Here is a 17,164-nt window from a genome sequence, read left to right on the forward strand (position 1 = left end):
TGTCCATGTGTCTGATTTCCAACACGGAAGGAGAACTTGGAAAATATTCTTTGTTCAGAATTCTTGTTCAGTCAGTTAGAAGGCCAAGTACAGGGCTTCTCCCTCCCCAGTTACTGCCTGGCTCAAAGCCCAGTTAGAAGGCCAAGTACAGGAATCCCAACAGTTATCACTGTTAGGTCTGTTATTAAATGAAATGAGACTGAGACAAAGTGAACGCTACTTAAAGCTTTATTTATGATAAGTATTAGAAGTTAAACTGATTGGTCAGGGGAACGAGACTGAGACAAGGTGAAAGATGCAAAGCTCTATTCTATGCTAAGCATTAGAAGTCAGACTGACTGGCTAGGGGTGTCTCCAAAGAGAGTGACCCCTCCCAATCTTACAGGCTACCTTTTATTGGGTAAAACAGTAACCCATATTTTGGTATCTCAACCCATTGGGTTTGTGTGTCTCTTGCTGATTGGCTAGTTTCATCCGGTCTGGTGACGTGTTATTCAAGATTACTCCATACTAGGACAGTTACAAACAGTACTTTCTGGGAAGGCTTAGTCAGTTAACATATTCAATGTGAATAATAAGATCGTCGTCCTTCCCAAGATGGAGTCATTTAGGTTTGGGCAAGACCTTCTCACTGTTACAAACAGTACTTTGTACTGATTAGATGTCTCTATCTGCCCTGACTCGTCCTTGTATTCTGGGCTCTGTTATCAGGAACTAGCCGACTACATTTCACTGGTTTCCCAGACTTGTTTCTAATTAAGTTTCTCTGGGGGGGGCAGGGTCAATTTAAGTTTTATTGCAGAAACAACAAAAATGGCTATTTACCCAAGATGGAGTTGCTCTGGCTAAATAGGTCCTTACAATCACCAGAGTATCCATGTTATGAAAAAGTGCAGAAGTGGGTCATCATGACCGAGAACGAAGGCAGGGAAATACTCCATCTCCACCATAATCATGATCTCCTGGAGGACTGGAGAATTCCGCCTTCACTACAAGGATCAAAGGTCCCATCGGTGGATATGGACAGCAGGTAGAAGCAACTCATCAGAAGGGAGAGCAGGTGTAGGAGAGCAGATCCTCAGGCCTTCTGTAGCAACTTCAGCCTCTAAAAGAGAAACAGGAGCTTGTTCCAGTGGCTATGACAATCTTGGGTCAGTCTTCTTGGGCTTCTCCCTCCCCAGTTACTGCCTGGCTCAAAGCCCAGCTCACACTGAGGGTCAAGTATCACCATACACTATCCGCCCCTCCCCCAACCCTGGGACACCCAACCCCTGGGTCCAGCAGCCTGACCAAACTCTTCCCTCATTACCATAAAACAGTCATCCAGGCCTTACTACTGAACACCTAGGTTCAAGAGTAAAGCCGCCAATGATTCATCTGTTCCTATGACATAGATCCTGGCCACCCTCTGGCCATGTGAGAAGGCCTAAGGGTGTGGCTGGGGCCCTACCCAGAAAGGGACCTGGATCCTGGTTCCTGTAGCCTTGGGGAAGGTTACAGGCAAAGATCCATCTTCCCCTGTCTTCAGACTTTCCTCCCCTTGGTAGCTGAACACAAGGTCTGAGTGTGACTGTCCTTGCCCTGCCACACCTTTTCCTGGTCCAGTCAGGAGACAGAATCCCATTCTAACAGCAGCTCAGTGCCCCCTCCAGAGGCACTCTGAGGCACCTCTGCTCAAGGCAGAGGTAGTTCAGCTGGATGGGGCTCTGGGCTCTGCAGGAGGCTAGCTGCCAGGTTCTGAGAGCACCAGGGCTGAGCCAGGTGTCCCAGGGACCCTGGAGCTCTGGCCTTCGAAGCTCATCCTGGAGAGTCTCCCCCATGGGCCCTCTGGTTAGCTGCCACCACCCAAGAAGAGTAGCATGGGAGCAGAGCCCTGCAAGCCAGCCTTTGGTTGGGTGGGCAACGGCCTTCCCACCCCTTTTCTTTGGTTCAGACACAGGCCCCTCTCCTGGACACAGCATGGAGAGGTCCCCATCCCTAGGGCACATCACATGCGGCCACCTGCTGCTCTTCCCCAATCCAGAGTGTTGTCCATGCCTGATGCTCCTACTGTCTGCACACCACCCCTTACTTGGGCGCCACCCAAGGTGAAAAGCTGGTCTGAGCCAGGCCTGATTTTGCTCAATCCCTTTAGCAAAAACAGGATGTAAAGTTTGGGGTCAGGGGAGCCCTGTGCTTTTCCAGCAGCCTTAGCAAGGCGATATCAGAGCTCAAGGAATAAGCTTGCCCAGGTAACAGCCATCAAGCATGTGAGAACTTGGTCCCGGCTCCTTCTATAGGTCAACTTGACGGGCCAAGGGACACCCCCCAGTAGCTGGGAAAACATTCTTTCTGGGTCTGTCTAGAGAGTGTTTCTGGAAGACATGAGCATTTCAATCAGTAGACTGAGTAAAGGAGACTGTCCTCATCGAATCCACGAGGGCCTGAATGGAACAAACGGAGGAGGAAAGGTGACTTTGCTCTCAGTTTGGCTGGGCCATCCTTCTCCTGCCCTCAGTGTTGGTCATTAGCACTCCTGGTGTTTGGTTCTTTGGACCTGGACCTAGACCTAGACTTACACCACAGATGCCCTGATTCTCAGGCCTTCAGGTTTGCACTGGAAGCCCACCACCAGCTTCCCTGTTTCTCCAGCTCACAGACCCACTAGTCATGAGCCAATCCCTTGTAATAATTATCTACCTCAACCTCTACATCAACAGCTCCTGATGAGTCTCTTTCTTGGGAGAAGCTAATACAGTCCAACGCATCTGGTCTCATGTTCAGGTGAGAAGGTTCAAGTAAAAGGACGAGGGCTGGCCATTCGCCTTTCTCTGTGCTCACCTCGGGCCATCTGCCTCTCACTTCTGACTCAGTTCTGCCCACAGTACCTGTCATTCAAAGGACCATGCCTTGGACAACAAGGAGGATTGAGTGCGTGAGGACCACATGGAGGACAGAAGTGATCGGCCTGATGGCGGCGTCTTTGACCAGAGGTACATGCAGGCTTGTGGCCGGTGCCCCTGAAATGAAAACACAGTAGTGAGAGCCCTGATCAGGGGCCCCAAACCGGGGGCATGAGTCTTTAGCTGCTGCTTCCCCACGTAATCCTACAGCCCAGATGTCTTCCTTCTGCCATGTTTGTGGCAGCCGCTGTGACTGGTCCTGGGGATGGAAGGTTCATGCAGATCATATAGCTAATGGGGGAAGCAAGGCTTTCCGTATAGACAGTCACTCGTGCTGTGACAGAAGAGGAGGGGACACGTATGGATGGTGACAGAGACATCTTGTCAGGAGCTGACATTTCACCTGGCACTGAAGGATTTCAAGAAAGAGACCAGGGGACACAAAAAACAACAATGAGGACCAGAAAAGGGAACAGTAAGAAGTAAATCTCTGGAAACAGAATGAGGCCTTCAGGTTGGGGCCAGCAAGAAATCCAGAGAGAAATAAAGGTATGTGCAGTAGGGAGAGATGCCGGGAGGTGAGCAGGGAAAGGAAGGACACTAGGACACACTAGTGGCCCTTGTACTCCCAAGCACAACTCATCATGTATGCATCATCACACACACACACACACACACACACACACACACACACTCACATACACACACTATGGCGGGGTCAGCCAATCTCTTCAAGAGAACCAGCACTCCATCCAGGCTTGTAGTTACCTACGGTCTCCTGCATCTCATTGCTGTGCTCCCGCAGTTTCTGGAGCCATCCCTTACAGTCTCCGTTTGCGATCTTCATGAGGAGCTCGGTCAGCTCTCTGTCACCGTCCAACATGTCCTTAACCTGTTGGCCTCCAGGAGGAAACTGTATCCACTTTCTGTTCTCTGGGTCAAAGAGGCAGGTGAACTGCTCATTGAAGACAAACCGCCAGGATCTTCTGCTGTGTCCGTGGGCCCCACGCTCACACATGAGCCTGCCCTGCAGGGTGAGAGAATCTGCCCCCGCCCCCACCAGGGGAAACAGTTCAGCCTCTGGTCTTGATCAATCCTTTGACCTACCCGCTGCACACTCCTCAGCTCCCCTTCACCCTCCTGGTCCTTCTCTGGCCTCCTTGTCTGCCCTGGCTGCTGGGACCCACTTCGAAGTTTTACATGAACACCATAGCTCCCCAGCCGTGCCAAAGTGTTCTCCTTCTGCCCTGGGCCTTTGGACTCACCGCTCTTAGTGAAAATCTCTGCTTTGATGTCCAGCAGTTTCTTTCTGAACTCTTCCCCCAGGTCCTCCAGAGGTTCCATCTGTGTGTCCCAAAATGCTGTGTCCTTCAGCTTCATCCCCCAAGGACCAACGGATATGACCCGCTTGCTTCCACAGGCATAATAAAGAAACTCGTTTCCATTGACCTGGCCTTGAATCTCACACCATGGTTGTCCAGGCCTGGCCTGAGATGTGATGGAGAAATTGTAGGAAAGCAAGAGAGCATCTGGGAAGGAAAAACACAGGTGGAACTTGGTGCTGGAAGAAAAAGAGCAGCAGGCACCCCGCTGCCATCCAGGTGACAGCAATAGAATGTGTGGAAGGAGGAGCAAGGATTGTCCCCACACAGCGGCTCCCCCAGTGTAGAGGCTGGCGCCCTTCCCCTTTTGGGATAGGATCAGGATACCTCTGGAAGTACACATATCCCCAGATGGGAACCTGGGCCTACCAGGCCAAACCATCAGTCACTCTACCCAGTGCACACACAGGCCAGCCTGGCCATAGCAGAGGAGGCCTGCATGTCAGGACTGTCAGGACGCAGGCCAGTGTCCTGGAGGAAGATGAGGGGCAGGGAGGGGGCTGCTCCTGAGGAGCTGGGGCAGGGTAGGGGCAGTGAGGATAGCATCCAAACTCAGAGAAGGGAGAGTTCAGGAGATGGGTCGCAGGATTCCGTAGGGCCCAGCAGATGGCGCTAATGTGCTGCAAGGATGAGTCCAGGTAAAGTGAAGAAAGGCCTGTCCCGTGTTGCACTAACTAAATGACTAAGAATTTCCTGAGCAGAGACTAGAGGAAGGGATCACAAGGCTCAGAGAAATGCATAAGTCAGAATGATATAAAATATAAGAAAAAACAAAACAAAACAAAACAAAACAAAAAACTCCCCAAACAGAAAAACCCAAAAAGGTCCACAAAATATATCCAGGGGGAGCGCTGGAGGGGCAGAGGTGGGGACTCCTGGAGAAGTTGCTTCAGTGCCAGAGTCGCGGGGGTGTGCGGGGTCCAGACCCTGCGCGATCGCCCTGTCCTGTAGGCAGCCCGGGCCTCCAGGGCTGGGCTCCCGCTTCCCGAGGGGGCAGGCGGGGGCTGGAGGCGACAGCGGACTCCCCGCCGCGGCCTCTCCCCACCCTCGCCCCCGCTCCAGCACCCAGAGCCGGGCAGTCCGTGGTCGCCCAGGTCCCCTCTTTTCCACAAGGCGGCAAAGTCCCGGCGGACTCCGCGGAGCCGGAAAGGAGCCCGCGGGCGGCGGCGGCGGCTTGGCGGGGTTGGGGAAGTGAGGGGGCAGCCCAAGCCGGCGACAAGGGTCCCAAGATCCCGGGACTCACCTGTCCCTGCTCCTCTGCGCGTCGCGCCCACGACCAACCCGGCCGGCGCCGCCGTGATCCCGCGCGGCAGCCGCAGGAGAAACAGCAGGAACAGGAGCCCCGAGCGCCCCGTGAGCGTGGTGGCGGCCGTGGGCTCCATCGCGACCCCGAGCCGGGGGCGGGGGGGGGGGGTCCAGGGGAGGCGCGGAGTGGCTTCCGAAGGAGCCCCGGTGGGAAGCAGAACGCGCTTGCTGGGCCGGGCGGGCTGCGCGGGAGGGCGCCTGTCTCCCGCCGAGAGGGACCAGACGCCAGTTGGCGACAGGAATTCACCCAACTTCAACTTCTTACATGTGTGACAGACGCCAGGGAACGCGCGCGGGCGGAGGCGGGAGAGGCAGAGGAAGCGGCGGAGGACCGAGCTAAAGGCGCAGATGCAGGACTCGCTGAGCCCGAGGCCGCGAAAGAATCCTGCTGGGGGCCCTGCGGTGGCCTGGGTTCGGGTCTCCGGGTGGGCGGGGCGCGGACGGGCGGGGCTCGGACCTGCCCTCGCAGCAAGGAGTACTTTCTGCCCTGGAAAACCGCTAGAGAGAGACACGTGGGCCTATGGGTGTGACAAGATAACTGGATTCTTTTTGAGCACTTGATGAATTTTACCCCCATCTTTTGTAAGAACCAAGTTTGGTGAGATAATTTATACACAATCCTCTCTTCTTTTTGCAGGCTCCTAGCTTCAAGTCCTGTATCTTTGTAGGAGAAGCATATGGGCCTGTGGCCAACTTTTTTTTTTTTTTTTCTTTTGAGCATAACAGAATTCATTGTTTTTTGCACCACACCTAGTGCTCCAGGCAATACGTGCCCTTCTTAATACCCACTTTTAACGCACGTTCTCAGGCTCTGGAAGTAAAAGCAGAGGAATGCTATTCCTCCAGCTATGGAACCACTTATCAACCCGTAAATTCTACAGAGAATCCTATTTCCAAGCACTGCTACCTTCAGGTTTGCAGAGGAGGAAAAAAAAATGAGTGATTTTTTTTTCAGTGACCACACTTTAGCTCTGAGACAAAGTGAGTGTTGGAGCGAGAGTACATCACTTTCACTCACGATCATCTCCCTATCCTATAAATTGCATAAAATCAGCCACATAATGCTAGACTTATTGTAAGTATGATAGATAATAAAGTATCCCATCCCCTTCAGTCACTGGAAACACTCTTTAGTTCTGGGCTTTGAGAACTAAATAGCCACATTGTAAACAACAGCACCTGGAGGAACCAAACTCAGCCGACTGAATCAGGTGTGACCCGATATGTGTAGGGCTCTACCAGAAGCTGGATGAACTGTTCTAGCCTGCATTTATTTATTTATTTATTTATGGAACATAGATTTATCTACTTTGGTTTCCTTTTACAAAGGAACTCAAGATATGTGGGTCTGTGGGTAAGCATGTCCTGTGTCAAACTGGAAAATGTACTATGAGAAGTCACGTGTTTCTAAAAATTGCGAAAAGAATTTAAAATCTGCCAATCAGCTAGGAATGCCAGGATAAGAGTGAACTACCGTTTACTTCTCAATTTCCACCAGAAATTTAGGTTTTTAAGGGTTAACAATTCTAGTATAGAAGCTTAATGAATAATTTTAAATAGTTTTAAAAGACATTTAAAGAATATACCTACACTGTGTGAATTGTAATAATACTTTGCCTCTTGAGGAGAAATCACTAATATTGTTTTCTTTTTCCTATTTTTTAAAATTTAAACTCAATTAAATGACATATAATGTCTTCCTGGCTTCGAAGGTAGAGGCTAGCAGTTCATGTCTCACATGAACAGAGCTGACTGCACCACGTGGCCTCCTCCCCCACAGTGTCCACCACCTAGTTTGTCCATCCTGCTCCCCCTCGCCCCTCCAGCAGCCCTCAGTTAATCTTCTGTGATTAAGAGTCTCTTATAGTTTATCTCCCTCTCTGGTTTCGTCTTCTTTTATTTCTCCCTCCCTTCTTCCATGATCCTCTGTTTTCTTTCTTAAATTCTATATATGAGTAAGGCCATGTGATACTTGTCTTCTCTGACTGACTTACTTCACTTAGCAGAATACCCTCTAGTTCCATGCTTCTTGTTGTAAATGTCAAGATTCCATATATTTTTTTTTTTGACGGCTGAGTATATTATACCACATCTTCGTTATCCATTCACCTGTTGATGGACATCTGCGCTCTTTCCATAATTTGGCTATTGTGGACATTGTTGCCATAAACACTGGGGTGCACTTGCCCCATCCGTTCACTACATTTGTATCTTTGGGGTAAATCCCCAGTAGTGCAATTGCTGGGTCATAGGGTAGCCCTATTTTCAACTTTTTGAGGAACCTCCATATGGTTTTCCTCAGAGGCAGCACCAGCTTGCATTCCCACCAACAGTGTAAGAGGGTTGCTCTTTCTCCACATTGTCACCAACATCGGTCCTTTCCTGACTTGTTAATTTTAGCCATTCTGACTGGTGTGAGGTGGTATCTCATGGTGGTTTTGATTTGTATTTCCTTGATGCTGAGTGATGTTGAGCATTTTTTCCTGTGTCTGTTGGCCATTTGGATGTCTTCTTTGGAGACATGTCTGTTCATGTCTTCTGCTCATTTGTTGATTACATTGTTTGTTTTTGGGTGTTGAGGTGGTAAGTTCTTTATAGATTTTGGATTCTGGACCTTTATCTGTCATTTACAATATCTCCTCCAATTCTGTAGTGGTCTTTTGGTTTTGTTGACTGATCCTTTGCTATCCAAAAGCATTTTATGGGGTGCCTGGGTGGCTTAGTTGGTTAAGTGTCTGCCTTCTTCTCAGGTAATAATCCAAAGGTCCTGGGTTTGAGGCCTGCATGGGGCTCCCTGCTCAACGGAGAGTATGTTCTTCCCTCTCTCTCTGTCCCTCCTCCCTGCTTGTGCTCTCTCTCTGAAATAAATAAACACAATCTTTAAAACAACAATAACAACAAAACCTAGAGCTTTTTATTTTGAGGAAGTCCCAGTAGATCATATTTGCCTTTGATTCCCTTGCCTCTGGAGACATGTCTTATAAGAAGTTGTTGCGGGTGAGCTCATAGAGCTTGCTATCTATATTCTCCTCAAGGATTTTGATGGATTACTGTCTCACATTTAGGTCTTTCATTGATTTTGAGGCTGTTTTTGTGTAGGGTGTTAGAAAATGGTCCAGTTTTGGGTTGCCTGGCTGGCTCAGTGGTTAAGCCTCTGCCTTAAGCTCACGTCATGATCTCAAGGTCCTGGGATCAAGCCCTGCATCGGGCTCTGTGCTTAATGGGAAGCCTGCTTCTCCTTTTCTCTCTGCCTGCCTCTCTGCCTACTTGTGGTCTCTCTCTGTCAAATAAATAAATAAAATCTTAAAAAGAAAATGGTCCAGTTTCATTTTTCTGCATGTGGCTGGTCAATATTCCAAACACCATTTGTTGAAGACACTGCCTCCCCCTCCCCATAGGATATTCTTTCCTGCTTTGTCAGGGATTAGTTGACCATAGAGTCGAAGGCCCATTTCTGAACTCTCTATTCTGTTCCATTGATCTATGTGTCTGTTTTTGTGCAGTACCATGCTGTGTTGAAGATGATAGCTTTGTAATAGAGCCTAAAGTCCAGAATGTGATGCCACCAGCTTTGATTTTCTTTGCCAACATTGCCTTGGCTATTTGGAGTCTTTCCTCGTTCCATACAAACTTCAGGATTACTTGTTCCAGCTCTGTGAAAAACGCTGATAGTATTGTCATAGGGACTGCACTGAATGTGTAGATTGCTCTGGGTAGCACAGACACTTAACAATATTTGTTCTTGCAATCTGTGAGCATGGAATGTCTTTCCAACTCTTTGCGTCTTCCTCAATTTCTCTCATGAGTGTTCTGCAGTTTTGTATAGTTCTGTAGTTTGCTTCTTTGGTTAGGTTTATTCCTACATATCTTAGGGTTTTTTGTGCAACTATAAACAGGATCATCTTTTTTATTTCTGCTTCTTTTGTCTCATTGTTAGTGTATAGAAATACAACTGATTTCTATGCCTTGATTTTATATCCTGCCAGTTTGCTGAATTCCTGTATGAGTGCTATCAATTTTGGGGTGGGACCTTTTGGGTTTCCCATATAGAGTATTATGTCATCTGTGAAAACTAAGAGTTTGACTTTTCCTTTGGCAATTCAGATGGCTCCTTACTTCTTTTCATTGTCAATTACTGAGGCTACAACTTCTAGGACTATGTTGAACAGCAGTGGTCAGAGTGGATATCCCTGCCTTGTTCCTGAGCTTAGGGGAAAAGCTCTCAGTTTTTGCACATTGAAAATGATATTCACTGTGGGCTTTCCATATATGGCTTTTATGGCATGGAGGTATGTTCCCTCTCTTCCTACACTGTGACGAGTTTTCATCAAGAAAGGATGCTGTGCCTTGTGAAATGCTTTTTCTGCATCTATTGAGAGGATTGTATGGATCTTGTCTTTTATTTTATGAAGGTAGTGTATCATGTTGCTTGGTGTGTGGATGTTGAACCACTCCTGTAGCCCAGAAATACCAACCACCTGGTCATGGTGAAAAATCCTTCTAATGTACTGCTGGATCCTATTGGCTGGTATCTCAGCTGTCACACTGATGTCCTCCCAGTTTTGGTGATGTCCCCTGATGCTGACATTTTAGGATGTATTTCCCCCACACCAGGACATTCATCTGGGTCACCACAGGATCATCTCCTAGTAGGTCTCATGGTACCTGAGGGCCTCCTCATCCTTAGACTCTGCTTTGTATTGTTCCAGGAATGTCCAATACGGCCAAAGAGATCGACAGACTTGGGCATTTTCCATTTCCTGGATGTGCTGAAGATGAGGGTTAGAGTGTTTTATTTGCCTTGTTAGTGGATTAGCTTAATCTGTAAGTGTAGGTGAAGAGATTCAGATGTAGGAGGCCACTGGGAGAGTATGTTGTCCAGAAGTTCTCAATATATATTTGAAAGCGTTGTTGATCCTGTGTTTCAGCTCACCTTTGTGTCATTTTTTGACAAGAGTTCAGATTATTTAGTCTTAACTAGAAAGAAACAGAAATCTCCTAACACATTGTATATATTGTACCTCATTTGGATATCCTATGGCTAATTTTTTGCTATGACACATAGCACCACAGAAAACAATCGTACACCTCTATTGATTTTTGGTCCCCACATACTTCCGGCCTCGAATTAACACTGGGATTGCCATGCACTGGGATGAGCACACCAACCGCTATCTGGATAGGGTGGACTATATGTTAAATGAGGGATTCCATTTAAACACCTACCAACGCAGAAGAGAACTCTTGTCATTCCATTTCCTGTCCACCATTTGCTATAGCTCTCTTTAAAATCTTGTCAGTTTGGGGTAGCTGGGTGGCTTAGTGGGTTAAAGCCTCTGCCTTCCACTCAGGTCATGATCCCAGGGTCCTGGGGGATTGAGCCCTGCATGGGGCTCTCTGCTCCGCAGGGAGCCTACTTCCTCCTCTCTCTCACCTGCCTCTCTGTATACTTGTGATCTCTGTCAAATAAATAAATAAAATAGTTTTTTTAATCTTGTCAGTTTGATGCATGTATAAAGCAAGCCCCATTGTTCTTTGTGTTATATATATAGCCCGTTGATATATATATATATATATATATATATATATATATATATATATATCCCATTGTTCTTTGTGTTGAAAACTTGGGATGTGTTCAGTGATTTCTGGGGCTGATTTACTGTCTGTGACTTGCTCTAAGCATTTTCACAGATCTTGGAGAGCCAGACTTACAGATATTTATTTGCAGGAGGAGCTCTTTGTATATTCTGGATACCAATCTTTTGCTCATGAACGAATAAATCAACTGTTAGAAGCAGATCTGTTTCTGCTGTGAAGACCCACTGTGCTCTGAAGGAGGTGAGTCGGTGGGGAGGGATGACAAGAGAGACAGTGGTGGGGGATCCAGGACACTCAGAAAGATTCTCAACTGCTTCATTTCCAGAACGTTTGTTTGTATGTGGCCTGTCAGGATCATGTCTGAGACTGACAGATGGCTGCTAGAAAGCTGATTTCTGAGTGATCCTTCAATTCTCTATCTCCACAACAGATCTAACAGAATCACCACTTTTATTTACCCCGTACAGTGGAGGAAGAACACAATTCCATGAGTTCTCTTGCGATATAAAAGAAATTCTGAAGGCACTTGTGTGGCTCAGCCAGTTAAGTGTCTGCCTTCAGCTGAGGTCATGATCCCAAGGTCCTTGGATGGAGTCCCAAAACAGCTTCCTGCTCAGTAGGGAGTCTGCTTTTCCCTCTCCCTCTGTCCCTCCCCCCAGCTTGATATGTCTCTTTCCCTCTCTCAAATAAACAATATCTTTGAAAAAAAATAAAAAATAATAGTAAAATTCCAAATTAAGTATATTGTATAATAAAGATAATATTTATTTAAATATACGTTCCTGGACATAATTTACTAAAGACAACAATCACAATATGTCAATGAGCCTGTTTCTCAGTACACAGAAGAAAAAATCCCTGAGGATCTAGAGCTTCCATAAATATCTTTTTGGGGATACTGTCTGCAAGGACGTGGTCCTCTTACAGAGAAGAACCCGATATTGCAGAACCAAAGGACAAGAAGGAAAATGTTTTCTTTGTAGAGATTCCCCATTCAAGTGTTTAACACTTCAGTGCAGGAATTCCATCACTTAGCACTGGGAGAAAACAGCATAGAATATGGCAGTGCAAAGTGCTGAACGGGAGAGGCACGAAATGCAAGAAGGGACATGGGAGCTTCCCTGTCCTGCACCAGGTGGCTGGACTGAGGTTCTGGATTCGTAAACTTGGAAGTGCTGCTGGTCTAATGATGAACAACAGCTCATCCAAAGGCAGCTGGCCCAGAGCCAGAGTGGCTGAGCTGGTCCCCACGCTGAAGGGCTTCTTGGTAGACTTGGCAGCCTAAGAAAAGAACAGGTGTTTATTTCTGTGGCTGAGGAAATCCTGGGTCCCCTGTCCTGGGGCTGCCCTTCACCAGCACTACCCCCCCCCCCGAGCCCAGCCCTCGTCCAGGGGCATGCATTTTCCCCAGCCATGACCCCAGCCCTGGGCCCAGCCACCATTACAAACCTCCACCCTCCTGAACCAAGTCACGGAGTCAGCCCCAGGCCCTATTACCAATGGTCTGGGCTCAGGACCAAAGAAACCAGTGTGCTCACGTGACTCGGGTTCCCAGGCTCCCTCTCATAGCAGATCCTAAAGGACCTGCTGGGGGATCTGACAGAAGACAGGGGCCTGCACTTGACTCTGACCTTGGGGAACCCTGTGGAAAAGTCCTTCTTTTCCCTTCCCTTCCAGCCTCCTGGAGAGTAGCACACAGAGCTCTTAGTCTGATGATCCTGCCCCCATCCCACCCACTCCTGGTCCGGCTCACAGGGGAGCTCAGTTAGCCCATCCCCCAGGTCAGCTCTGCTCAAAGCAGGGGCTGCTCAGGGGCTCAGGATCTGAGGTCTGCAGGAAGCTGGCTGCCAGGGACGGCACCAGCCTCAGCCAAGGTTCCCACTGTTGCACAGAGAACTGCTAGTCCCATCCTAGTTCCATAATGCTTGGTCTCTACTGGGCATTTGCTGCCTCACATGTGAAGACCCAAGCCACGACAGGGGGAACACGGCACTACTGTCCAGCCTTTTGAGTGGGTCTGCAGAGGCCTTCCCACTCCCTCTACCTCGGATGAGACCCTGGGCCCCTGTCCTTGTAACTGCCAGGAGGGAGTCCCCTTCTCCTTGAGATGTCCCATGGAGCTGCCATGCTGATCTCTCTCAAAGGGGAGTACGGCCCATGCTGTGTGTCCCCGCTGTCCCCACACCACCCACCCACCACTCTCTCCAGTGGAGAACTGGTCAGAGCCAGGAATGACTTCCTTCAATCCCTTAAGCACCAACAGGCCTTAAGCAGTGGTCTTGGCCCCTCCGCTTTCCCAGTGGCCTTATTAGTGACTGAGGCCACATCAGAGCTCAGGGCTGAGCTTGTTGAAGCTGTTGCCAACATGTGAAATGAGATCTCATTCATCTAGTCCCACTGCCCTCTGAGAAGCTTCAGGCAGTGGGCAGAGGTGAGTCTGGGAATTCACTATTCCCTGTGCTCACACCAGGCCATCTGCCCCTCCATTCCGTCTCAATCTGCTCTCACTACCTGTGGATCTAATGGTCTCCGACAAGGATGCCCATTATGACCGCACAGCTGAGCAGCAGGGGGAAGATCCAGGTGTAGGGTCCAATGGCCGTGGCCTTGCCAGGGTCTGTACCTTGTTGTGTGGCTGGTGGCACTGAAATGAAAATACAAGAATAAGAGCCTAGGTCGGGAACCCAAACTGGGGGAAGCTTCCTCAGCTCCTGTAGTTGCATCCTACCAATCAGTGTCTATCACTGTCCTTGTGGCGGCTGCTGTGACCTGTCCCACAGGGGCTCCTCCCGCCAAAAGGGGAAGCAGGGTTTGCAATGTAAGCAGTCGCTCCTGCTGTGACAGACAGGAGGTGATGCAGGATAAGGATGGTGACAGCGACCACCTCTGAGGAGCTGACAGTCCAAGTGGCACTGAAGGATTTCTGGTAATACACCGGATGAAACGAAAAAGACAGTAATTCTCAGTAAAGGAACACAAGACCATCTCTGGAAACAGGCTGATGCTCCCCTGTTTGGGGCCAGCAAGAAATCCAAGAAATACCCAAACACAAAGGTGTATGCATTGAGGAAGTGATTTCAGGAGGTGAGACGGGAAAGGAAGAATTCTAGAACATTCCTGTAGCCATTATTCTGCCAAGAAGAATTTCCCATGGATGGATCAATTTCTCTCTCTCTACACACACACACACACACACACAGACCGCCCACACTGTGGGTAGGTCGAGGTCATTTCAAGAGAACCAGCACTCCATCCAGTCCTCTGAGTTACCTGTGGTCTCCTGCATCTCATCCCAGTGCTCCCACACGTGCTGGAGCCAGCTCTTACAGTCTCCGTTTGCGGTCTGCACAAGGAGCTTGGTCAGCTCTTTGTCATTGCCCAACATGACTCTGAACTGTTGGCCTCCAGGAGGAACCACTGTCCACTTTCTGTTTTCTGAGTCAAAGAGGTAGGTTAACTGTCCATTGAAGGCAAACTGCCAGGATCCTCTGGTGTGTCCGTCGGCCCCACGCACACACATGAGCCTGCCCTGCAGGGTGAGACAATCTGCCCCCACCTCCCAGTGGAAACAGGTCAGCCTCTGGTCTTGACCAATCCTTTGCCCCACCTGCCGCGTACTCTTCAGCTCCCCTTTGGCCCTCCTGGTCCTGCTCTGGCCTCCTTACCTGGCACAGCTGCTGGGCCATGTGTTTGGGACCGTTTTGAAGTTTTACATGAAAACAATATCTCCCCAGCCCTGCCAAAGTGTTCTCCTTCTGCCCTGGGCCTTCAGACTCAATGATCTCAGTGAAAATCTCTGCTTTGATGTCCAGCAGTTTTTTTCTGAGCTCTTCCCCAGGTTTTCCAGAGGTTCCCTCTGTGTCCCCCAGAATACTGTGTCCTTCAGCTTCATCCCCCAAGGACCAGTGGGTTTGACTCGCTCGCTCCCATGCAAGTAAGAAGAAAACTCGTTTCCATTGACCTGACCTTGAATGTGAAATCTCGGTTGTCCAGGCCTAGGCTTAGATGTGATGGAGAAATTGTAGGAAAGCGAGAGAGCATCTGTGAAGGGAAGACAGAGGTGGAGGCTGGGGCTGGAAGAGAAAGAGCAACAGGCACCCCGCTGCCATCCAGGTGACAGCAATCGCATCCCTGGAGGGCTCACCTGGCAGAGTAAGGACTGTCCTGCAGTATGGCTCCCCGTAGCCTTGGAGGCTGGCGCTCTTCCCCTGTTGGGATTGGATCAGGATGTCTTTGCTTGGCAGGAAGTCACACAGCCCCAGATAGGAGCCCACAGAGAATAATTGAGAAGAAGACTCCAGAACCGCTCTGGGGACACTGTTTCTGCTCCCCGGTCTTACTGCTCACTTCCCAACACCCCTCTCCTACATCCCCACGTTTCGCCTCTGAACTCAAGGCTGCAGCATGCTGTAGGACAGACCGCAGGAAAAACCAGAGCAGGAGTCCAAGACAAATGGTGGAAACCCCAGTCGCGAGACACCCCAGGAAGTCATCTCAGTTGCAGTTCTACTAACCACAAGGTGCAAATTTACAGAAAATTTCCACTTGGGGCTTGACTCTGCCCTGGGACCCGCCCTCTCCTGCCATATTTCCTGGAATTATGATGCTGCTAGTCTGCTCTGCTTCCTTTTTTCTTTTCTTTTTTTTTGGGCCGTGAGGGGGGCTGGTCATTTTTTTAAATTTTTCATAAACATATAATGTATTTTTATTCTCAGAGGTACGGGTCTGTGAATCGCCAGGTTTACACACTTCACAGCACTCACCATAGCACATACCCTCCCCAATGTCCATAACCCCACCACCCTCTCCTAAACCCCCTCCCCCCAGCAACCCTCAGTTTCTTTTGTGAGATTAAGAATCACTTATGGTTTGTCTCCCTCCCAATCCCATCTTGTTTCATTCATTCTTCTCCTACCCCCTTAAACCCCCATGTTGCATCTCCACTTCCTCATATCAGGGAGATCATAAGATAGTTGTCTTTCTCTGATTGACTTATTTCACTAAGCATGATACCCTCTAGTTCCATCCACGACATCACAAATGGCAAGATTTCATTTCTTTTGATGGCTGCATAGTATCCCATTGTATACATATACCACATCTTCTTTATCCATTCATCTGTTGATGGACATCTAGGTTCTTTCCATAGTTTGGCTATTGTAGACATTGCTGCTATAAATATTCGGGTGCACATGCCCCTTAGGATCACTATGTTTGTATCTTTAGGGTAAATACCCCGTAGTGCAATTGCTGGGTCGTAGGATAGCTCTATTTACAACATTTTGAGGAACCTCCATGCTGTTTTCCAGAGTGGTTGCACCAGCTTGCATTTCCATCAACAGTGTAGGAGGGTTCCCCTTTCTCCACATCCTCGCCAGCATCTGTCATTTCCTGACTTGCTAATTTTAGCCATTCTGACTGGTGTGAGGTGATATCTCACTGTGGCTTTGATTTGTATTTCCCTGATGCCGAGTGATGTGGAGCACTTTTTCATGTGTCTGGTGGCCATCTGGATGTCTTCTTTGCAGAAATGTCTGTTCTTGTCCTCTGCCCATTTCTTGATTGGACTATTTGTTCTTTGGGTGTTGAGTTTGCTAAGTTCTTTATAGATTTTGGACACTAGCCCTTTATCTGATATGTCATTTGCAAATATCTTCTCCCATTCTGTCAGTTGTCTTTTGGTTTTGTTAACTGTTTCCTTTGCTGTGCAAAAGCTTTTGATCTTGATGAAATCCCAGTAGTTCATTTTTTCCCTTGCTTCCCTTGCTTTTGGCGATATTCCTAGGAAGACATTGCTGTGGCTGAAGTCGAAGAGGTTGCTGCCTGTGTTCTCCTCAAGGATTTTTTTTCTTTTTTTTTTTTTCCTAAAGATTTTATTTATTTGACAGAGAGAGATCACAAGTAGGCAGAAAGGCAAGCAGAGAGAGAGGAAGGAGGAAGCAGGCTCCCTGCCGAGCAGAGACCCAATGCGGGACTCGATCCCAGAACCCTGAG

General features: G+C 48.6%; 1 protein-coding gene across 1 annotated transcript; it reads right to left on the reverse strand.

Annotated features, from left to right (window-relative positions):
* Positions 1-242: 242 nt before the first annotated feature.
* LOC101685501 lies at positions 243-14,690 on the reverse strand. The gene is made up of 8 exons (XM_004753555.3): positions 14,441-14,690; positions 13,705-13,814; positions 12,303-12,451; positions 5,508-6,067; positions 4,148-4,411; positions 3,651-3,926; positions 2,868-2,999; positions 243-1,105 (listed from the first exon to the last, which is right to left on the reverse strand). The coding sequence occupies exons 1-7, from the start codon at positions 14,688-14,690 to the stop codon at positions 2,875-2,877; spliced, it is 1,734 nt and encodes a 577-aa protein (XP_004753612.3). The 3' UTR covers positions 243-1,105; positions 2,868-2,874.
* Between the last annotated feature and the right edge of the window lie 2,474 nt (positions 14,691-17,164).

This window comes from Mustela putorius, unplaced genomic scaffold (genome assembly GCF_011764305.1).
Source record: "Mustela putorius furo isolate JIRA1106 unplaced genomic scaffold, ASM1176430v1.1 tig00000450_pilon_pilon_pilon, whole genome shotgun sequence".
In the NCBI taxonomy this organism is placed as follows: Eukaryota; Metazoa; Chordata; class Mammalia; order Carnivora; family Mustelidae; genus Mustela; species Mustela putorius.